The sequence below is a fragment of the Triturus cristatus genome, chromosome 8 (assembly GCF_964204655.1).
Source record: "Triturus cristatus chromosome 8, aTriCri1.1, whole genome shotgun sequence".
NCBI lineage: Eukaryota > Metazoa > Chordata > Amphibia > Caudata > Salamandridae > Triturus > Triturus cristatus.
This window is the reverse complement of record NC_140591.1, coordinates 1,112,602,556-1,112,626,339: the sequence shown is the minus strand read 5'-3', so window position 1 is coordinate 1,112,626,339 and position 23,784 is coordinate 1,112,602,556. Positions and strand designations below refer to the sequence as shown.

Below are 23,784 nucleotides of genomic sequence, written 5' to 3'. Positions count from 1 at the left end.
TCCGGAAAGGGTCCAAAGGTGGCTCCGAAGTTATCCTCCGTTCGTGGATAACCATCCTGCCGGTGTTGGCGTCGATGACATGTGATGGAGGCGCCTCAGCAGGTGTAGTTGTGGTGTGGGTGGCCCGTGTCCTGAGTTGGAATATTTTTGGGATCGTGGACGGAGGCAGGCCAAAAGTAATGTTGGCTGGCGCCGAAGAGGCTGCTGGAGCTTTTATTGGGCCGGAGCCCGACATGTCCTGGAGGACCGTTTTGGTTTTGCTGCTTTGTGCTGCAACAGGTCGCACTTGGAGCGCCTTTGAGGCTTTCGCGCCGACCAGGTCTGTAGAAGCGGTCGTCAACTTTTTCGGCGCCGGCGGGTCATCGAGTCGAGGGGCGGGAATGGCCGTCGACGTCTTCGATGCATGAGGCTTTGGTGTTGCCGTGGAAGCGATGTGAGACGCAGCCGGCAGTGTGACCTTTGGTGTCGGAGTCGATGGCGTCGACGTCGGGAGCCAATCAGGTTTGTTGGCACCGAAGGCCTTTTTCCGTATGCCGACTCCGATGTCGGCCGCTTCAAGTTCGGCACCGAAGTCTGGCTTGGTGCGCTCAGTGCCGACGCGCTTCGCTGGCGTCGAAGGTGTGGAAGGCCTCGATCCGACCAGCGCCACTTTTGGTTTCGGTTTCGATTGAACCAGTGCAGCTTTCGGTTTCGGTTTGGAAGAAGGGAAACCAGCCGGTTTAGGTAATAATGGCTGCCGCTGAACGTCCGAGGCCGGGCCCAAGGGCGGGGCCGAAGAACTGCGGGATAGGTCTCGGGTAAGGCCCGAAGGCGATCCCTCGACCGGAGCCATAGACTGTGGCACTGGGCTCTCTTCAGTCTGAACGGGTAGGCCTTGCTCGTCATTGGAGCTACTCTCTTCGGCCCCTAAGGCCTCATCGTAGTCTCCTACCTCGGTGTCGTCTTCATCTCTGCGAAAGAGTGATTCGTCGACGTCGTTCGATCCGGAGTCATGTTCGGAAGCGGGACTGGAGGGTAGGATCTCCAATTCTTCGACATCTTCGGTCTCGGCGTTGAAGATGTCTGCTGGGGCCGGTGCCGCGTGCTGCGCTTCGAGTCTTGCCGCTCGTCGATTCCGTAGAGTCTTCTTGGAACGGAACCGGGCACAGGCCATGCATGTCGATTCGTCGTGATCCGGCGAAAGGCATTTGTTGCACTACGGATGGACGTCGATGTGGGGATATTTCGCATTGCATACCGGACATCTCTTGAACGGTGTCCTCGATTCCATCGTCGATGGGCAGGTAAGAAGCGAAAAGTCGGTGCTGAAAGTTGTTAAACTAACAAAGGAGTATCGAAACCGATCGAGAAAACAGTACCGACGCGAACTAAAGGCCTTTTGGCCTCGATAAAGTTTTTCCTAACTTGAGTTAAGATAGCACATCCGAACCCAATGGTGGAAAAAAACAATCTGAGGATGGAGAGGATGCCCATGCGCACTGTAGTCCAGGGGAGGAGTCACCTATCCCAGGATACCTCGAAGACTCTTCCAGGACAACAACGTGCAAACATCCGGACCCAACACTAGGCGGCGATCTATGCACAGATATGAATTCAGCAGCCCACATGCCTCGAACACGTAAAAATGGCTGCTCCTTTACTAATATTAGACTACCAGCTGCTGCAGTTACACAAAGTTCAGTTAGAGAGGACAGACATAGCTCTTTTGAAGAGAAGTGCTCTTTGGATCCACCTCGAACTAACAGCACCCCTTTGGTGTCTCAGTCCATTGCAACAGGGAGATTATCACTTTGCAATGACTGTCAGGCTGCCTAGGATATAACAAAAAAACACACGACACAGAGAAAGAAATGTATGCCGGATGAGCGCGCTCCCCATAGCCATGCGTGGCATTGTCTAACATCACTGCACAAAAAAGCACACTTTTTCGACAGTACCATGTGCAAAATGTCTAAATAGCATTTTTGCTTTTCAACTCAGTTGACTGCCATCCTCAAAATTGTCTCTCTTGTTTGATTTAAAAGATAGCTAGATTCTTAGTTCCCCAACTTATAAAGGATGTATGGGTGTCAGACAACTGCTATTTAAAATGGACAATTGCCAGTGCTCAGCTTTTTGCCAGGGCCCTTACCTGCTAGAAAAAGAGCTTAGCCAAAGCATGTGCTGGTTTTAGAGCCCCATAACGATTTTGGATTCTCATCTATCATGGCAACCTTCAGCTTTTGTATTTTCCAGTTTTCTAGCACTACACTCTGCAGCAAAGGCAAGGTGACATATCGGTGTAGTATGTAAACAAATAAACAAACAACTTTGCATCCTACACTAGACTTCCAAAATTTCACTGCCTCCTAGAATACGTGTTGGCAGCTGAACCAATCTACACTTTGGAACTATAGTGGTAAATACCAGGCACTAGATAAGTGCTCAGTAACCACTGGTTGCTCCAGAATCTGAAAAAAGGCATGACCGTTACCAGCCTAGCTTCGATGGTAGAGACAGCAGGTCACCGAAATATGTGAACTGGTCAAGTAACCAGACGTGCCTTTAATTTATTTTATTTGCACTTATGCTGTTTTCTTTCATTTGATAGTTATGGAGAGAGCCATAGTCCTTTTGGAAGAAGGTTTGATCTTTTACTTCCATTTCATCCATCACTGTGAAAGTAGTGCATTTATCTCCAGGTCTGTGCACCAGTGGCTGTATTAGAAATTGTGCCCCATGGGGGCAACTGATGTGTGTGCACCAAGGGAACAATGATGTTACAGAAAGGGCCTCAGATGCCCTTTCTCTAATACTGATAACACAGGCGCACACGTAGCACCAGCACTATCCCCAAGAGGGCACGCCTTCATTTGCATGGGGGTGTGGCCCCATACAAATGATGGAATCTTTGTGCCTGCACCATATTATAGGCGTGACTGCAGACGCAAACAGGCCATTAGAAGGCGCACTTACAGTGCACCACGAAAAGGTGGGGCACGGTTAGTGAGCCTCCTGTAGGCAACCTTTTTGAGAGGTAAGAGGAGTCCCACAGACCCGCAAGATATCACCCTGCAGGATGATGCAGTCACTCATCACAACTGCCTGCAAGGCAGGAGGATCTCTCTCCCCGTATTAAAGTGTAGGCAGCATGCCGCTCAGTCTGTCACTGAATGCTATACCCCCAAGGTTGCACAAGTTCACAGTTGCCCCAAGGGCAGCGCATTCATTGTTGTAATAGGGTGCACGGACCCTGTCTGCACCCGGTACACATTTTTGAAAGGTGCGCCGTTGCACAAATAGGGCAGGTGCATCCTATGTGTAATACAACCCCAGTAATGCTTTAATTCCCAGCACTAGAATATATTAATTCCCAGCACTAGTTGATTACCCCCTTGAATGCGCCAACCCATCTGTCACTATTTAAATGGGGATACTGCAGCAAAGCCCATCTGTGCCAAAGTCACACTGACAGCTGGGCGTGCTGGAAGGAGATCAGACAGGTCTATTCTGCAATTAAATTATCGCTGAGGATGGAGTTAGCCATCCTTCCAACTGGCCAAGGTCTAGACCACTCAGGGGTCCTTTTGATTTATCCTCCCCCTACCCTGGGAGAATAAGTTGGGGTTCACCTACCTTGCTGAAGTCTGACCCGCCAGGTTCTTTGGAGTAGGATCAAAAAAATCAGGATTGTCTGGAGCCAGTCGGTGATGCCTGGCTACCTTACTCTTTATCAAAGCCCTGCTCCTGCTCACTGGTAAAGTGCCCATCAAGGTATCACTCAGGGCCTCTTTAAAGGGGAGCACGGTCCAAGCAGTTGCACAATGGCTTCGAAAAGTATTGATTAGCTGTGTCATCAATCTTGATGGCAGTTTTTCTTTATGAGGATGGAAGGAGGCTCACCTCCTGTATGCTACTATGGCAATTTCACTGTTGTGTTTAATTTTACTCTTACATGTTACCGTATTGAACAAAAAGACAAACCTAATTAATGACCACGAAAAGGTATATGTAAACTTACTTCGTTAATAATAATCTTCATAAAGGGAAAAATCACTCTGATATTGGTTGCATTCCTTAGCAATTGATAGCATCGATGCACAAATACTTCTTTTGATGAGTTTGATTTCATCTGCAACTTACTCCAAATGAAGATCAAGTCCCTGAAAAACAAATGCACAGAAAATCACACTTATAATAACCTCTCTGTGTACCACAAAATATACAGCTTAGGACGTGAACAGTGTACTTTTTTATTTAGTCATAAATGGCATACAGTGATAACATTTTTTATAAATCATTTGAAAACAACCAGAGGCCCTGAAAAGGCAGAGTGGCGTATACTAGTAAGCTAGATTTGTATTATGGAGCAGGCTTGTGTGAGCAATTTTAATATATACTGCATGGCAAACACTAATATTCTTAGAGCACTTGTATAGCCACAGTTCTTACAACCTTTGTCACTCTATTAGCACTTTTCCACAAACTCAAGTGGGCTTTACAGTAAAGCAATTTGAGTTGACATCTGGAAACCAGAAGGAATGGGTTACTTACCTGTAACTGCAGTTATCCAGTATTGGTATCTTTCATAGATTCACATGCCTGAATCATTACCCGTCGTCAGGGTGGGAGTCCCCGGTACATATATAAAGTAATGTCCCATTATACATATATAGTAATAGGCCAAGGGCCTCACATTAGTAACATCTCCATGTTCTTTTGTAAAAAGGACCAAACTCTAGAGAAGAGCCAATCAGCTATCACCACCCTCTGGAACCCACCTGGAAGCAGCTCTTGTCCCTCAGATTTTCGGAAGCACAGTGCTAAGAAGGTGTATCACTGAGAGAACTAGGTGAGCCCTTCCAGGGGAGGTGGGTGGGTTGCATGTGAATCTATGAAAGATACCAATACTGGATAACTGCAGTTACAGGTAAGTAATGCATTCCTTATTCAGTATTAGGGTATCTTTCATAGATTCACATGCCTGAATCAGAGTAGAAGCAATGATAAGGACATTTCCGATGGAACAGCATATAAAACATTCACCAGATAATAACATATCAATGTAAAACATAGAAAGTACCAAAGGTCAATCAAAGAAACCATTATGGAACACAATAGAGAAATGTGCGTATAAAAGAAAGGATGGTGGGATGAAAAAGGGCTCACCTCTAGCGAAATAGAGGACGCAACACCACCTGTCCCACTGCAGCATCCTTTATGAGTTCCGTATCCAAGCAGTAATGCTTGGTAAATGTATGCGGCGTCTTCCATGTTGCCGCTCTGCAAATGTCTGATAGGGACACCCGCAAATAGTGCCATGGAAGTAGACATCGCCCTAGTTGAATGGGCTCGAACCGTGGAATGCAAGGGGTGGCCCGCTTGCTGGTGACAGAAAGTAATAGCTCCAGAGATCCAACGAGACATACTTTGTTTAGTCAGTGGAAGACCTTTCCTAGGTCGACTGTAAGCCACAAAGAGTTGGTTGGATTTGCGGAACGATTTTGTCCTGTGAAGGTAGAATTTAACGCAGCGTTTAAGGTCTAGAGAGTGTAGAGCTCTTTCTGCCGCTGTTTGAGGATTCGGAAAAAAGGTCCGTAAGACTATAGGTTCATCGAGATGAAAGTCTGACAGGACTTTGGGCACGAACTTAGGATTAGTCCGCAGTATAACCCTGTCACGTTTGAACTGAAGAAAAGGGTCTTGAACTGAGAATGCATGGAGCTCACTTACTCGCCTGGCAGAGGTAAGGGCTAGAAGGAGTGCCGTCTTCCAAGAAAGATATTTAAGATCAGCTCTGTGTATCGGCTCAAAAGGGTGTTTTATAAGCTGAGCAAGAACTGTGTTGAGCTGCCAAGTGGGAGGCAGAGACTTCACTGGAGGAAAAGTCCTGAATAGGCCTTTGAGAAATTGTTTAATCAGCCTACTAGACCAAAGAGAAGGGCCTGCAGAAGATCTTCGGAAACTGGATATTGCTGCTAGATGAACTTTAATAGAGGCGTGAGCAAGACCTGAAGTTGCCAGATGTAGACGGTAAGGCAGTATTTGTTCTGGGGAAGACGAAAGAGGGTGTATTTTCGCTGACTTACACCAGATGCAGAACCTCTTCCATTTTAAGGAATATGTCTTGTTAGTACTGTCGGCTCGAGACCGAGCCAGAACCGCCCTGCAGTCTGGAGGAATGTCTAGGCCATGAAACTCTCAGAACTCAGGAGCCAAGCCGATAACTTGAGAGATGCTGGATCCGGATGCAGGACTTGTTCCCGGTTTATTGTGAGGACAGAGGGAAACTGTTTCAAGGAGATCGGCGGTTCCAGAGAGAGAAGATGGAGCTCCGTGAACCAATGCTGACGCGGCCACGCCAGAGCTATTAGGATTAGCGTGCAGGGTTCTGTCTTCATTTTCCTGAGGACCCTGGGAATCCGGGGAATCGGTGGAAAAGCGTATGCAAAGACGTTGAACCATGCAATTGAAAATGCATTCCCTAGAGATCCCCGTTGGGGATGCCAGCTTGCGAAGTTTTGGCATTTGGCGTTCTGTTTGGTAGCAAACAGGTCCAAGAGAGGAGTGCCCCATTGGGAGAATATGCGGTCAAGAGTCCGCTGGTTCAACTCCCATTCGTGGCATGTTGTTTGTTGCCTGCTGAGAGAATCGGCCAGTACGTTGTCTGTTCCTGGAACATATTCCGCTCGAAGGGAAATGTTGTGATGGAGTAACCAGTTCCAGACTTTTTGAGATTCGTGAGATAGTGTCAGTGAACGAGTCCCTCCCTGCTTGTTCAGGTAGTGCATCGTCGTAGTATTGTCCGTCCTGGCGAGCACTAGAGAACCTTTGATCCTGGGAAGGAACGCCAGGCGAGCCAGATAGACAGCTCGTAGCTCGAGTAGGTTTATGTGAAGCTTTCGTTCGGCAGGAGACCACTTCCCGCTGATTCGAAGTTCTTGGAGTAAAGCTCCCCAACTCTCCAGGGACGCATCTGTTGTGATGACCTGTGGAGAAGCCTGGAGCAAGAAAGGCAGGCCTTGAGAAAGATTCCGTGGACTAGTCCACGACTCGGAATTGGTAATGACCGCCTGCCATGGCGAACCTCAGAATTTCTTGTGGTTTCTGTAGTAGATAGGGATATGGAAATAGGCATCCTGAAGATCCAAAGACACCATGTAGTCGTTTGCGTTGAGAAGTTGCAGCACTTCTTGGATGGTAATCATGCGAAACGACTGTTTCTTTAAAAAATTGTTGAGACTTCTCAAGTCCAGGATTGGTCTCCATTTCTTCTCCTTTTTGCACACCAGGAAACAACGGGAGTAAAACCTTTTCCCCCATTGACGAAGAGGAACCCTTTCTATAGCTTCCTTCTGGAGCATGAGTGAAAGTTCCAGAAGTAACAGGAGTAGATTTTTGTGAAGCATAGGTCGAGGAGGGGTCTGGGGAGGTGTGTGAATGAATTCCAGCGAATGTCCAAACTGTATCATTTGAAGAACCCAGCGGTCCGTTATTGGTTTCCAATTGCTTAAGAAGTGGGAAATCCTTCCTCCAACTTTGAAGGGAGGAGAGGAGATGGAGACCGGCGATAGAGAAAAGTCATTGCCGCCGTGCAGCGTCCTGTCGTCCTCCTTTTCCTCGAAAGGAGGTTTTAGTTAAGAGGATTGCGGTTGTTGAAGTTGTTGGTACTGTGGCCAATATTGTTGGCTGGAGGAGGAATAGGAAGACCGATAGTGTTGGTAGCCTCCTCTGGTGGAAGATTGACCTCTACCCCTTGAGCCACGAAAAGGGTTTTTTTTAAATTGAAGGGTACCCAAAGCCCTAGCCATGTCGGCATCCTTTTTTTATACCCTGAAGAGCCTCATCAATATGCTGGCCAAAGAGAAGCTGACCATCGTAGGGCATGCCCAGAAATTTTGTCTGGACTTCTGGCCGGAATGAAGTTGCCTTCAGACAACCTTGGCGTCTTAGTACAGCAGCGCCAGCTAGTTGACGAAAACCAGTAGAGTCGATGTCCATCGCACAATCGATGATCTCGGAAGCCGAACGTTCGCCCTCCAGCAAGATCATCTTCGCTTCTTCCCTCGAGTCGTCCGGCAAGGCTCCGAAGTATGGAGCAATGTCCGCCCATATCTGCCTGTTATAGCGCCCTAATAACGCTAAGGAATTTGACGCGCGCACTGTCAATGCAGACATGGAAGAAAAATGTTTTCCAATATTGTGAAATCGTCTGCCTTCTTTGTCAGGAGGAGCGGACAGTGGGGCAGAAGGGTTTCTAGATTTTCTCTGAGCAGCCTGAGTGATGACGGAATCAGTCTTTGGATGTCCGGTAAGGCAGGCTGGAGCAGTGTCCAGAGCTCTGTTATTTTTGTCTAGCCGAGGTAACACTGGAGGAATCGAAGATGTATTTTGCATTATCGTTACACCCTGATCCCAGATGTAGTCTATAATAGGGATGGATCATACAGACTTTTTGAAAGGTTCTTTAAAGTCATAAAGGAAACAATCCTGTTGGTGAGAAGGCATAGGGATCTGGAAACGCTGTGCGGCTCTTTCCAAGACATTACGAAAACCTTCGATATCCTCAGGAGGTGAATCAGCTTGAGTAGGCACCTGGGATGCTGGACAAGGGATAACAATCATCCCACTCAACATGAGTCGATTGAGAATCATGGAGTTCTCCCTGGAAGTTGGAGGCGGTAGCATGACAGGCACAGACTGTGGAGGAAGAGGTGGAGGCTACAGCCTTGACGTCGGAGAGACAACCGGAGCAGGAGACGTAGCTAAAGTAGGAAATATCTGCTTGTAGTCTGTAATCAGAAATTTGAGGAGAGAAACCAAAGACGCGGGTAGACAAACCATGGGAGGTTGGGGAGGATGGCTGTCGTCAGGATAATATGGCTGGTCTTCTGGTTCTTGTTCGTCATAGTCCGAACTCTCTTGGTATTTGACATGGAGTTCGGAAGGACTTGTGGCAGCTCCGAACATACCACCATCATCTGAATCTTCCTCCTCTTCCAAAAGGTGAGTCGGAGGTAACTGCTGGACCCTGCTAGGAGAAGTCAGGGCAGGTGTCAACGTGCGTTTTGTGATTTTGAAATGGACATACGCACTCTCCACTTTGGACTCTGGTGTTGTCGACGAGCCCTTCGTCGGTGTAGTCGTCGACGGTGAAGCGCTAACTGGCAAAATTGAAGGAAACGTCGACAAAGCTCCCGTCGACAGAGCAGTTGTCGACGGTGTCGTCAGCATCGGAACCGCCGACAGTGCCCTCGTCGACAGTGTCATCTTCGTCGTCGACGGGGTAGACTTCGACGAAACACCCTTCGCTCGTCGGCGATCGCAGCGTCGCCGCTGACTTGGACGTCGACGATGATTTCTTAATTTTAATCGTCGACGATACAGGTTTAGCAGCCGTCGACGATGAAGTCGACGTGGATGAGGCAGAAGATGCCAAAGAGGTGGAGACGGTCGTCGTCGACGAAGGTCTCCCCACAACTGTAGACGGGTATTTTCTCACCGTCGACGAAGCCGCCGCCGACGAGGTGGAACCAGGCTTTTTAAAGGTATGTGGAACCTCCTGTAGAGAAATCTTTGTTGGGAAAGCCTTAAGGGGAGCCTCAGAAGACTTTTTGTGCGTCTTCTTTTGAGGGGGTCCTGGAGAAGCAACTCTGGGCCTTTTTTGAGAGGATTTTGAAGATGTAGAGCAAAATAAAGGGATCTTCGTACAGATATATGACTCCTTCAAAATGTGTTAATTATGTAGCCCATTACATCATGCCATTGGTTCCGTACTTCTTCAAAACATCATAACTATTAGGGTCTACTATTGCATAAAAACCCTTAGTAGAAGAGCCCAAATTAATTTTGCAGCTTGGAGAAGACATTAGCTATACCCTTCCGAACAAGAGTCAAGCTGCTCAATAACACTGTCTTGCCAATTATCCTTCCCTTGAGCTCCCGAGGACAGTATTTTGGAGGAAGCTTTCAAGAAGTAACAGGACACACAGGAGGGTCTATTTCTCCCTCTGGTGAGGTGTTCAACTCACTGCATTTTGCAGCGCTAAATAGTTGGATGTATCTAATGATCAAGGGAGGAACAGATGCGTCCTTATCCACCTCTTTCATGTCCAAACACTAACAGAGTCTGCCAAATTAGTGTAGCATTTTTTCAAAATAAACTTGCCAAGAATCAGGGCACATATAGTTGTTCCTCCTTAATCCTTCTCTGTGCCTCTCTCCTACAGTGATGAATTTTGACCCGAGGGGCAGACAACCCATTAACTGGCAGAGAGGCAGTGGGGGGTGGAGTTGGTGGTACTGAAAGCTGCACCATCCATCGTATTGGCCGCAAAGGTGGTGGTGCCCGGATAGGGTAAGTGGAACCAGGCAAAAGGTGGGCTGAATAAGAGGCACATGGTGCCAAAGGAAGTCCAGCGGGCAGTATCACAAGCAGAGGCTTGTGCGGACATGTGGGGGCCAAGGACACACAAGAGTAGACAGAGGCCAAGATAAACATGTCCCACATTGCATGTAGGAAGGCAGAAGGGTCTGCTCACTGTGTTGGAACTCAGGGTAGACCAGCACCTATGTACAAGGGAGTGGATGCAGCACCGGTGGAGTCAGGGACTGCAGAACTGTCGAGTAGGTGGATCTGGTGAGAAAGATGCTGGACAAGTTGGTGGAAGGCAGGCTGAATTTCCACTTATGGAAGCTGGAGGCTTACCTCTAGACCCTCTTGGGGAGCTTGAATACTTTTCTTGTGTTGCTTATTTTGCTTCAATGACGTGGAGGATAGAGAACGTGAACTGGTGTATGTGAGCTGGACCTGAATCTTGATCTTCTAGTTCATCAGTCTTCCTAGGCGCAGATCCTAAAAGTTTGGCATCCCTTTCCTTAATCACAATGGACAACATGCTTCGACACTGTGGTTTTTAACCTCTCGTGACTTCTGTTTCTGCTTCCAAACAGTCCTCAAGTGGGCCGGTAATAGACTTTTGCTTCTTGTAGGTGTGACGGGGCTGGAAGCCTGACCTTTTAGAAGGTCACACTTGTACCATACATTTGTATACTGTGCATACATTTTTACATTTCTGTGTTAAAAACCTCAGAAAGGAGTGATCTTGAAGCTGTGTCAGAGGAAGGCTTTGAGAGTTAGGCAGATGGCCTGGCGCTCGAGGTACGGATGTGGTAACCTTGCTGAAGAGTGGTCCAGACACCCTGCACTATGACAAGATTAAGATGATTCCCCACCAGGCTTGGGAAATGTCTGTGGTAATGGAGATTTGCATGATATGGCCCTTCAAATTCCTGCCCTGCCCATGCCATGCCCATAGCATTGGAGCTACAACCGCGGTTCATCGCTTTAACCACTTAAGACTCTGAAGTCTGAATAGAGGCGGGCGGCATATACTTTTAAGATAAAGTTTACATATAATTCTCGCTCTGAATATCTCCTGCTGAAAATGTCGGCATAACGTGTCTGGAGAGAGAGGCTGTTGGTACCATTTACCTGCTCTGCGACAAACTGTGCACTAAGATGTTATTCATCATGGCTTCCTGATGAAGGCTGTAGGGCCGAAACGCGCGTAGGTCACTATCGGTCGAACTTTATCAGCCATGTGTGTTTGCACATGTTTTAGCCAAATTAGCCGAGCTGAATTGAAATTTCTCCATCTTACTGTGACAAGCCATGAAGACCTTGAATGTTTGGCCATTGATGTACAATGAAATAATTGTGATTTTCACTGGGATACTATATTATGATGCATTAGAAAGGGAACTGTTACACATCATTGTTCAGGAAAGAATTAAGATGTATCTGTAGACTGACGCAGGCTCAACATAACGAACTGGGGAAAGGTATGCTACATCAATGCCTGTGCAGAAGGGACCATTCTAAAATTCACTTTTTAGGTCGAGCCTCACAGCGCTTGCACTGTCTGTAAGACCTGGTGTATCTCATCTGTATGCTTTTGACACACCCACACACACACAATTGCCATTAGTTGTTATCCGTGGCATTCATACATGCCTGCTTGCTATTAGAGGGTTGCTTTTCAAAGTCCCTCCTTTGGGTTCTTATTTGACGCCCAGGCGCTTTCACTCAGTGAAAGTTTTGTTGGCCATCACTGTTTTCTAGCTTCTTCCAGCATGTGATTGCCTCTCCTCCCGCCTGGGCATCGCAGCCATTACTGTTTAAGGCTCTCTCTCCACTTCCAGTCTGTTCCGCTACACCCCCTGCGAGGCTCAGCTTGTACTGCTGCAGACCCACACAGACATAACTGCCGCCCCCCCCCTTCACCTCGGGCCCCACCGGCCCCAGCTCACGAGAGACATTCGAAGGAGGGTGAGAAAATATTCCTGAAAGGAAAGGGGCACACAGCTTCTCTCATGCTGTCTGTCACTTAAAGTCCCGTATCACGTTGCACAACAAATTTCAGCTTTGTGATGTGTCTTACGATCTTAAGCTATGGCTCACACTCGAGTCCAGATAAAACCAATTAAAATGGCTGTTGTAGTGTAACAATAACCAAGAGACTCCTGTGCAGCCGTGTTTGTCTTTTACATAAATGTCATTAAAGGAGTCTATTCAGCACACAGAAGCAGCAGCAGGGTTCCGCTGTATAGCAGACTGCAGGGACCGTCCTTTTTAAATAACTTATGTTGATAAGAACACTGGAGGTACGCCTCCCTCCTTGGCAGTGATGCCAAGCAGCAGCTTTTTGGAGACAGTATTGCACGATTGTTCAGACGAGCAGAAGGAAGACACAATAAGATCTTTAGATGCTGCCAAGCTCAGCTCCTATTCTGATATTGCTTAAAATAATGCCTACAATCCCTCAAATGAAACCTAATTTCTCTATAATTGCCGCATCATACAAGCAGCATCTTGCGCATCTTCCCCCTGGCTGGAGCCATGCAGGATGAAAGGCAGAATGCTCCTCTTCTGATTAGTGTGCAGGTACGCCCACTGGGGATAGGAGGGAAGCCTTTTCACTTTATCTGGAAGCGAGAGGATCAAAAAGGCTAATTGCCTCTTCTGCGCTGCCTCATTTTTTCAACGATCACTTAATACGCCTTGCACAAGAACGGCAATTTTCTCCTGAAGAAAAAGCCTTAAGTTATCACAAGCTGCCATATTGCGCTCTCACAATGCCAGCACAATAGTTATCAACTCGACTGTGCTGCACGGCTACCTACTCGCAGCGCCTGAGGCTAAAGACTATGCACCCTTTCTAAGGAAAATTATTTTAGCAGTTATTTTAATGGGTTACCCCGGGGGTCCATTACCATATTTTGTTCCTGAAGTGGAGTGAAAGGATTCTTGTCAACTGTTTGATTAAGGACATTATGACGAGAATGGGAATGCGAGCATACAGGTAACAACAGTACAGAGTCAATATGTCTAGCGTGTCACTACAGTTCTATTTAACCCCTTCCATGCCCATGACGGAACGGTTCCGTCATGAGCATCGGTTGAGCTGTGCTCATGACGGAACCGTTCCGTCATGGCCCCGCCCGCGCTCGAACCCTTCAGCACCGCGGGGGAATCCGCGCAGCGCTGAAGGGGTTAAGGTTATGTCATGTGTTATGTTATTGATTATTTGTATACGTCTGCGCTAGCTTATTGCTTGGCCACTAGGTATTTATCAAATTTAACGGACTTAGGAGTGCCATGAATGTCTCAAATGCTTTTGTGATTTAAAAGCAGGTTTTGGACCTCTGGGGGTTAAAGCAGAGGGTTTTGCTTCACTAACAAGCCTTCTGGGTGTTGATAAATCTGTACCCTCTTCGTGTGAATAATTATTTTCCTTCGTTGTCACATCCAGAAAGGTTGTCAGCTATTTGCCCCAATGTCCGACCGATCAGATCTACTTCAGCTGCGATGAAACTGTATGTGAAGGACCCCTGTATTTTCTTTGAGGGGGAGGAGCTTAGCTCCAATACCTTGGACGACTTGGAAAGGCTCCCATGAAGAGTCTTCTTTCAATTCATCTGGCCATTCAAGAGGATTTGCAATGATTAGAAGGGTCTCTCAATCTTGGGAATTCGGGTTTGTGTTTTCTGCCCATCCAGGCATAGGTAGTCATCTGTCTTTCAAGCCACTTAAAATGATCCTGAGGCGTTCCCTGTGTTGCTCACTCAGATAGCCATTTGGATAAAAATGTATATTTTAATTATGTTTACAAAGCTCCGAGTATTGCAATAATTTACATTTTTTTCCTGTTCAAAGTTTTTAACTTTTTCTTATTCTAAACCTATCGCCCATCTATTGCCATTCGTTCTTTACTATGCTTCTCTTAAATGCTTCCTTTTTATTGGTGCATTTTTGTAGACTGTCTGCGAGAAAAGCTGCATTCAGTCCATGGTTGCATGGATAAATACAAGGTCCCAAAGGCGAGACCGATTGCATTGCAAAAGCTAATTTAATTTTGGAAACAGCTCTAAAGCAGTTAAGGGTTTCGTTCTCAAGTAAATGTTATCCACCTGAAGCTGGACAGAGCAGAAGGAATAAATAACCCAAACAAATTAGACTTTCTGGAGTATTGCCCAAGATACATGGAAACATTTTGTATTAGTGAAAGTCAGAATGAACAATTTGATGCTTAACATTGTAAGGACAACAATAAACTCTAGGCATACTTAATTAAAAAAAAAAAACTAGGAGTGAGCAGTAAGACACTTTGCGACACTTTTGATGTGATCTAATGAAGGTTTTGTGACTTCTCAGTACATCATTTGCAAGGATTTCGAATTTAAATGTGGGGCTGTATGAGCATACTGATAAAAGTGCAAAAATAAACACAAAATCAATATTTACCAAATACGATACATGTCCCCACTGTGGAGCTGTCTCAGCAGGAATGCATCACAAAGTTTTAAAGCCAAAGCCGTCTTGCCTTCTTTTTCGGTGCTACAGATAATGTCAATCCCATCACTACAGCATATCCGTAAAACATGCTAGGGGAAGAAAAGTACAATCATCCATGCAGCAGTTAGAAATATTCAAAATTAAACATTCTTAACAGGATAATATAAGCTAAAGCATGGCATACAAGCGAAGGTAAAAAAATAAACAACAAATATCACTTAAAAGAAGAGACAAAAAGTAATTTACAATACACAGAAATGCAAATTATATATATACACACACACACACACACACACACACACACACACACACACACACACACACACACACACACACACACACACACACACACACACACACACACACACACACACACACACACACACACACACACACACACACACACACACACACACACACACACACACACACACAATTGGACGTACTAATAAGAGCAAAACAAGTGTCAGGGGTTGCTTTTTATTTATTCCAGGTGGCTTGGATGGTATTTTACTAACTCAAAGCTGTACTGTGACTGGAATTGTAAAAGGCTTTTGTCATTTTTCAGTCCAGTGTAGATGGCACTGTGGTAATTCATGCGTAAAGACTTTGCTGTAAAAATGGTGAAAGGCTTTGTCTCTTTGTAGTTCGGAATAGATGGCACTGTGGTAATCCAATACTTTAAAACTTTGCTAGAAAAAACAGACATTCGAGGTGAGCATATTTGGAGTGTTGGTGGTGTTAAGACTGTTCTATAAAAAGGAACTGCTCTCCACCTAAAACTTGTAAACTACCCAAGGATCCCTTGAATATATATAGTTATAGTTGGATGTAGTTTCCATAGGAAGAGCGTTTTTTCATTCGCCAGTAACTCTGGCATCGTTTGACGAATCTTCGCGAAATGTTTAAAACTAATTTGACAGTCACTTCAGCTGCTATCTTTAAAGTTTTGTCGTGATCCATCAAGTGGGGCCAAGAAAAAGGGGGTGGTCCCAAAATGCTTTTTCTCCATGTTAATTTCAATAGGAAACTTTAGACATGGTTACAGCCTGAACTGCTGAACGGAATTACACCATATTAGGCAGAAAGTTAGCTCTTAGTCCAGAAAGCAACCTTTTTGTTAAATGGTGTAAATCTGTTCAGTAGTTGCAGAGAAATGTAAGATATACAATTGAGGCAGCAGAGGATCCACGACACCTCCCGATCTTGTACCCGACATCTCATTGGCTGCCAACACTTCAAACCAGGAAATGTTGGCAGCCATTTTGTGACTTGGTTGAACACAGTCAAAAGAAAAATAATAAAAAAATAAGGGGGCAGGGTAGAAACACCCTGACCCCTTAAGCCTAGGCCAAAAAAGCATTTATTCTTTTTACCGGATCCACGTCTCCTGATAAAATAAAAAACGAAGTGCGGGCTCCCGCGCTTTATTTAATTTAGTCTCCTGGGGTGGCAGACCCAAGGAGCGCCACCTGCATGGGGCACAAATGCAATAATTAAGGGGCTCCGTTGTGGTCCAAAGGTGGGGGGCACGCATTCCCCTCCAGGAGCTCTACATGGCCCTGGGGACCGCCAGGGCCAGCTCCAGCAAGTGGGGAAGATGGGTTGGTCGGAAAGGAATCTGTAGCTAGATCATGTCTCTACTAGATAAGGCGCTACCGAAGGTAAGTAACTTGTCCATCTGATAGAAACATCTAGCTGTAGAGTCCTTACCTTTGCACCGAATGACATTTCTTTGCTCCAACATACCCCACGAAGAGTTTGTGGTCAACCCAGAACTATGTGTGGTCAAGGTAGAATGACAACGCTCTTTTTGGGTCCAGGCGATGGAGTTGTTCCTCTTCTTTGGAGGTATATGGAGGAGCGTAGAAAGTGGGCAAGGTGACAGATTGCCCCACATGAAATGGAGTTAAGAAGGAAAGAGGTTCTATTGTGTAGCATCAATTTGTCAGGAAATATAGCCAGAAAGGGGAGCTTGCATGATAAAGCCTGCAGCTTGAACACCTCACCTGGCAGATTTAATGGCCACTTTTGATGTTGAGCAGCCATTATGGGGCAATTATGCAGGGACTCGAAAGGAGCGAACATTCAATCATACGTTTATAAAGCGTGACAAATCACTCCCAGTGGTCTTTAGGTGCAGGAGCTGTAGTTGATGAGTGGAGGTACGGTCATTCAAACAACCAGGACTTTAGCTCTCCCATGAACTGCTTGAGTGACAGTGCAGTCCTGAGGTGCAGGAAGAGGCCGTTCCAAGCCTTGGCCACTAGATGGGAGAAGGAGCATCACCCACTGTTGGATCAGTGGATAAGTTGTGTATTTGCAAGGGATAGCGAAGCAGATTGAGTGTGTATGTTTGGTTGGTGGAAGGTCAGGTGTTCGTTAATGTATGCCGGACCTTCGTTGTACAGGGCCTTGTATGCGTGGGTCAGCATCTTGGACTGGCATCTCTTCTGGATCGGGAGCCAGTGCAGTCTCTTGAGATGGGGTGTGAAATGCGTTCTTCTGAGAAGGTCGAGTACGAGTATTGCCACTGAGTTTTATATTGTCAGAAGTCTTTTTAGGAGGCATAAGGTGATTCCTACATAGTCTGTTTCCGTAGTCAAATCTGCTGGTGATAAGGGCCTCTGTGATAGTCCGTCTGGTGTTAACCAGGAGCCCCTTGAAGATCTTGTGCAACATGCAAAAGGTGAGGAAGCAGGTGGATGAGATTGCACTGACTTGTTTCTTCATGGATAGCTTGCTATCCAGGATGATGCAGAGATTGCGGGCATGGTCTATTGGGGCTGGGGGTTTGCCAAGGTATGCAGGCCTACATGTTATCATTCCATGGCGAGGGATTGCTTCCAAAGATAAGGACCAATGTCTTGTCCGTGTTGAATTTAAGACCATTGTCTTTCATACTGTCTGTGACGTTCATTATGCACCTGTGGAAGTTGGCTTTGGTGGTGGAAGGGACATTGGACAGTGAGAGAACGAGCAGGGAGTCGTCGGCGTAGGAGAGGATGTTGAGTCGATACCATATGACGGTGCTGGGCAGAGGGGGTCATGTAGGTGGTTAAGAGGGTGGAGCTGAGCGGCAATCCTTGGGGAACTCCACAGATCTTTTTATGTTCGGAGGTGAGCGGTGCGAGGCGGATCCTTTTGGTTCTGTCGGTGAGGTAAGAGGTGATCCATTTGAGGGAGTCTTGGATTCCGATGTGAGGGAGTCTGTTTATCAGGATGTGATGAGAGACGGTGTTGAACATGGCGAACCGGTCTAAGAGGATGAGGGCTGCTGTTCCTCCATGGTCTAGGAGAGCTCGAATGTCTGTGGCTGCAATGAGGACTATCTCGGTGCTGCGATTGGCTCGAAATCTGTATTGGGAAAGGTCCAGGAGGTTGCGGTCTTCTAGGTTTTTTGCAAGATACTGGTGGACCGCTTTCTCAAGGACTTTGGCTGGATAGGGGAGTAGCGAGATGTGTTGGTAGTTCTTGAGAACTTCTGGGTCGGTGGATGGCTTCTTCAGGAGGGGTTTCACTTTTAGGTGTTTCCAATCCTCTAAGAAGGAGGCCACGGTGATGGTGGTGGTCAGGATTTTCCTGAGTTCATCGCTGATTGTCTCATATCAGAAGTTGATTAAGTGGTGAGGCAGAGTTGATGTTCAGGGGTGCTCCTGAGTGCACAGAGTTCATGATGGCAATTGTGTCTTGTGTCGTCAGGTGAACCCAGTGGGTGAGCAGGGCTAAAGGGTTTGTTTTTGTGGGTATGATTTGGTGGAGGCTTTCAACGGCAGAGGGTTGGCGTTTGAAGTTCTTGAAGATGGATGATATTGTTTTGTGGAAGAAGTCCGCAAGATTGTCCCACAGTTCCTGGGAGGGGTTGTTGAATTCCCTCTTGATGGTGAAGAGTTCCTTTCTGCGGTCTGTGCTGGCTTCGATGCAGTCTGCTAGGGGTTCTTATTGGTGTCTTTCAGTAGGTGGTGATACAGGTTGAGAGCAGTTTTGAAGGCGATGTGGTCTTCCAGCCTTCTATTGGTGAGTCACGTCCTTTCAAGTTGTCAGCAGAAGCATATGGTGGAGGGCAGTTATTCATTGCAGCGGCTTGCTTTTTTGGTTGTTTTTTTCTTTGTTTTGGCTGGGAGGATGCGATCTGTGCTATCTGTAATCCATCAGGAGAAGATTCTTGCTGCTAGTTCCGTGTCGCGTGTGGTGTCTGGTAGGCGGGGGCCCACAGTGTTGTTTCATTGGTCTTCTGATATCATTTTCTCTCTCTGGGTGTGGACCGGGGGGGGGGGGGGGGGGGCGAAGTTATGTAGTGTTGGCTCCTGAGATGGTGAGTTTTGTGGCGTGGCGGTACTTGACTCCGTTACTGGAGGTGAAGATGGGGTCTAGAATGTGTCCTGTGATGTGCGACACAGTTTACAGGTTCTTGTGGAGAACCCTCCTCTGCTGCTGCAACAGAAGGTCCTCCCAAAGGGGCAGTCTGATTGGAGGATCGATGCTCATTTGCAGAAGATTGGGATTCCAGACTATCCGTGCCCAGTCCGGAGCCACAAGGATAACTTGGGCCCCGTCATTCCTGATCTTCTTGAGAACTCAGGGCAGAAGTGGTATGGCGGAAAGGCATACAAGAAGCCCGAGCTTCACTCAAGACTAAAAGTGTCTCCAAGAGAGCTGCCTTGGAAACTCCAGCGCGCAAAACTGCTGACATTGCAAGTTCTCTTTGGAGGCAAACAAAGCTAACCAAGTCTCAAACTACTGCTGAAAGGCCTTTGCGCCACCTCTGGATGAAGCCGCTACTCGTGATCCACTGGGCATCGACAGCTGAGTTAGTCCGCCCTGGTATTCAGGGAACCGGACAGAGTCCAATACCCCACCTAGCGTTGTTTGTTGCAGTACCACATGGCGGTGGTGTTGTCCGTGAACACCTGCACTAGCCTTCCCCTGATGGAGGGTATAAAGGCTTTCAATGCCAGTCGGATCACACGGAGCTCCAGCATGTTGATGTGGAGTTCGGATTCCGCCGGAGACCAGTCCTGTGGTTTTCACCTCTTCCAGGTGGCTGTCCCATCCCAGGAGTGATGCCATCTATCACTACTATGAGATTTGGTTGGGAAAGGGAGAGGGTTCTTCCTCTGACCCAATTGCAGTTTGTCAGCCACCAATGCAGGACTCGTGCAGTTCCTTCCAAGATCTAGAGCATGTCTGAGAAATTTCCCTGATGCTGCGCCCACTGGACCTTCGGGTCCCACTGCCAAGCCCGCATATGCCACCTGGCAAGCGTCACCAGTAGGAGGCCATGATGCCCAGCAGCCTGAGTCACTCTCACCGAAATCCAGGATAGAGGTTGAAACATCAGTATCACAGCCTGAATATCCTGGTCTCACCGTTCGGGAGGATAAGCCTTCAAATGCACTGTATCCAGAAAGCCTCTGACGAAAGGAAGCTTGGCACGTTTATAATGAACCCCAGCGAATGTAGAAGTTTCGCCGTAGTCTGGAGATGGGAGACAACAGCCTGGGACGAGCCCTCCTTCAGCAGCTAGTTGTCGAGATAGGGGAATACCGGCACCCCTGATCTACACAGATGAGATGCGAACATCTCCATCAGCTTGGTGAACACCTGATGGGTGCTGGTAAGGTCAAAAGGCAGCACAGTAATCTGAAAATGCTTATGGCCTACAGTAAACCACAGGTAATACCGATGGCAAGGCAGGACGGGAATGTGGAAATACGCATCCTGCAAATCCAAGACTACCGTCTAGGGCAGGCAGGACGTAAGCTGGTGTGAGCATCTTGAAATGTTACTTTCTGAGGAAGTAGTTGAGGGCTCGTAGGTCTAGATAGTATGAAGACCCTTGTCCTTTTTTGGGACCAGAAAGTATTGTGAATAGCAACCACAGCCTACTCAGGGCTTGAAAAATTCACTCGACCGCTCGCATTTGCGAGTCAGATTAATTCAGGACGAGCTACTTTTAGGTCCTACTCGCCCTTACTGGCGAGTAGGAATACAAACTGACACTTGACCTCTGCCTCTGAAAACAGGGGAAATGTGACAAGATAGCAAGATTTAAAGGCGTTTTTATTGCTCACAAAGTAAATGAGCAATAAAAATGCTTTTAAATCTTGTTAACATGTCACATTTGCTCAGCTTTCAGATTAGAGGTCAAGTGCATTTCAGTTTGGTCCAGGAGATTTTGTAGGTTACTAGACCTGCAGGTCTAGTGCATTTACTATGATTTTTCGAGCCCTGCTACTTCTGGCTCTGGAACCCCGGTGCATGACTTGGAAAAGGTTTCCAGTAGGAGTCCGCAAGGGTTTCATTAAACAGGAGTAAGGGTTACGAGGAGGAAAGTCCCAGCTGTAGCACCGCCATCAAGATGTCAGGCTTGACTGTCACTGAAGGAAACTGAAGGCCACGGACCTCAACTGCCCTTCGCACCACCATAGCATAAGACGCTCCTTCAGCCATAGTGTTCCAATCTTCTCCCCAACCTAACCCTTCAGAAAGAGGCATCAGGCCACGCGGTCCTGGCTCAGGATCGTCGGGTTATCAGAATGGGGCAGTCAATGCTGGTGGGCACTGGAGGGCTGGCATTGGCGAAGGTTGCAGTTGTACGACAGACGCCGGTCCGGATCCATGGGGTGGGAGGCGCCGGAGCTACTAGCGAGGAACCTTATGGAGCCCCCTCTGACCCCCGCAGGGCCCAAAGGCGCACTGGAAGGGTCAGGCTGCCCAAAAATGACACGCAAAGCCACATAAAATTCACTTAACGTGCAGGTTCTGTAGAATGAGGCTTTGAAAGCAGAGGCTCCTCCGTCGCATTAGCTGACAGACGGGGAGAAGTCAAACCACGCTTTCGACTTCTTGAGCTTCTTACCGGAATGTCCAGGTGATTTTAATCAGACGAAAAGGACTTGGGACTCCTGGAGGAGTGCTGGGACCTTCCTCTCTACCGTGACCTCAGAGAACTTGATCAACACTGTCGCCTACCAGGCAGAATGCAGCTTTAGGGACCACTCCCTCAAAGCCTTCGGAACCATGACCCGGCAGTCGGAGCACGACTTCAAGTGGGGGTCGCCCTCCAGGCGACAGAGGCAAACCAAAGGCGGGTCCGTCACAGTTATGGCGCAGTGATAGGCGCCACATGGCTTGAACCCTGAAGTCTTTTCTCGACATGGCATATCTTCACACCAAAAAAGAGGTGGCGCCTATATAGGTAACGCAGATGTCCCTTGCAACATGGATGACGCGGGCGTCACGCGGAGCCAACCAACACTAGCAACCAGCACACAGGGGTATTGCTCAAAGAAAAATCTTCTGGATCCAGTCGGACGCCTAGGAAATTCAAAGGTTAGAAAGCTGCAGCTAGGTGTTTCTATCAGATAAGACAGGAAGTAGTGATCTTCGGCAAGAACACCTCTCCAAGGACTCCAGCAGGCGGCCGGCCGAACTCAGATCCACACCAGGAACCTTTGGATTTAGAGCTAACTGGACATGTCCACACAAATCAACACCAGTACTCCATCCTGCTTCCACCCCCTCAACATGCCGAGAAAGATCTTCAAATGGTTAACAAGCATCACCAGAAAAACAGTAATTCACATCCTAGTCACCAACATGTTGGACTACAGGAACACCCACTATGACCGGATCACCATGCAACTCACTAGAAGATTACAAACCATCCAGATCTCAACAGTCATTCACTCTCAACCTCCCTCACAGAAATCACACTTCAGGGAGGTCCACTGGCTCCAGATACACATACAAGCTCACTTCAAACGCCTCGCACATATTCAAGGCACTACACAATTGCGGGCCACACCTGCATGAACAGTTGCATCTCCTTTCACCAACCACCCAGACACCTTTGCTTTGCAGGACTCCTCACACACGTCCCATGCATACACAGAACTAGATCAGGAGGATGGGCGTTCTCTTATATTGCTCTTAAACAGTGGAACGACCCCCAACTCAACATCAGAGCCGCCTCCTCTTTTCTTGAATTCGGCAAGAAACTGAAGTCCTGGCCTTTCAATTCCGCTAATTATTTCAGCTCCATAGCTAGAGTCACTCTTAATGGTGGAAGATTAGATCGGATACATCTACAATGGGGCATCAAGAAGGTTTGCCCCCTCTTGCAACTTCAGCTTGCCCTCTTTAAAGAATGCCTTGCATGCCACATCTGACAAATTCCATTATGGGCATCATATTAGGCTCCTGAGATTATAAAGTCACTGTATATCCAGACAATGTCTTGCTCACGATAGGCTCCCCCACCTTTTCACTCCCGGCATGAACTTATCTTTCAAACTCAAATAGAGTTATAAGATTAACTATGACAAACCAAAAGCCCTTAATTTAATTTAACCTTGGTAGATGATGAGGCCACCCACTTAGCAAGGTGTCTCCCTTTTCAATGGGCTAGAAAGTACAGAATAATAACCACTTTAGGGTGAAGATTATCCAAAAATCGAAGGAAATCTTTGAGGCCAACCAGCGCTTGAAGGTAGCTATTTAAAATGGACCGGGAAGCAGTGTGAAACTAATTAATCCATGGATTGTTAGAATAATTACCTTCAACATAAATATCCTCCCTATGCTCTTTTACTTTTTCCAGTCCCTTATGATAAGGAATGAGAAAAAGTCACATTCAAAAGCTCATCTGGAAGAATATAAAAACCTAAGCCTACCACAGAAGATCCTATACTAACCATGAGACACTAAAAGGTTGGCCCTTCCCACATACCCCATTAATAGACTGCAGCTCAATTACAGATCAAAGTGGAACAGTCCAGGGTAGAATATGACAAAAACGAAATCCACATGGCCTACACAATAGTACACAGGACCCTCTGGGATTTACAATGGTACAGATAAAACTTAGGCTTCCCAATGCCTATCAAAGTATTCTGATTACCACACACTTAGGGACAAAGATAGGATTGAAGAGATCAGCATGG

General features: G+C 47.0%; 1 protein-coding gene across 3 annotated transcripts in view; it reads right to left on the bottom strand.

Moving 5' to 3' along the window:
* The window catches only part of ZNF654 (zinc finger protein 654), a 173,139-nt gene that overhangs the window by 23,575 nt on the left and 125,780 nt on the right, over positions 1 to 23,784 (bottom strand). For all 3 annotated transcript variants that reach the window (XM_085622680.1, XM_085622678.1, XM_085622679.1), the window contains exons 6-7: positions 14,786 to 14,925; positions 4,001 to 4,142 (exon numbers count right to left, since the gene is read on the bottom strand). In XM_085622680.1, coding sequence (XP_085478806.1) covers positions 4,001 to 4,142; positions 14,786 to 14,925 — 282 coding nt within the window. The remainder of the gene's footprint in view (positions 1 to 4,000; positions 4,143 to 14,785; positions 14,926 to 23,784) is intronic.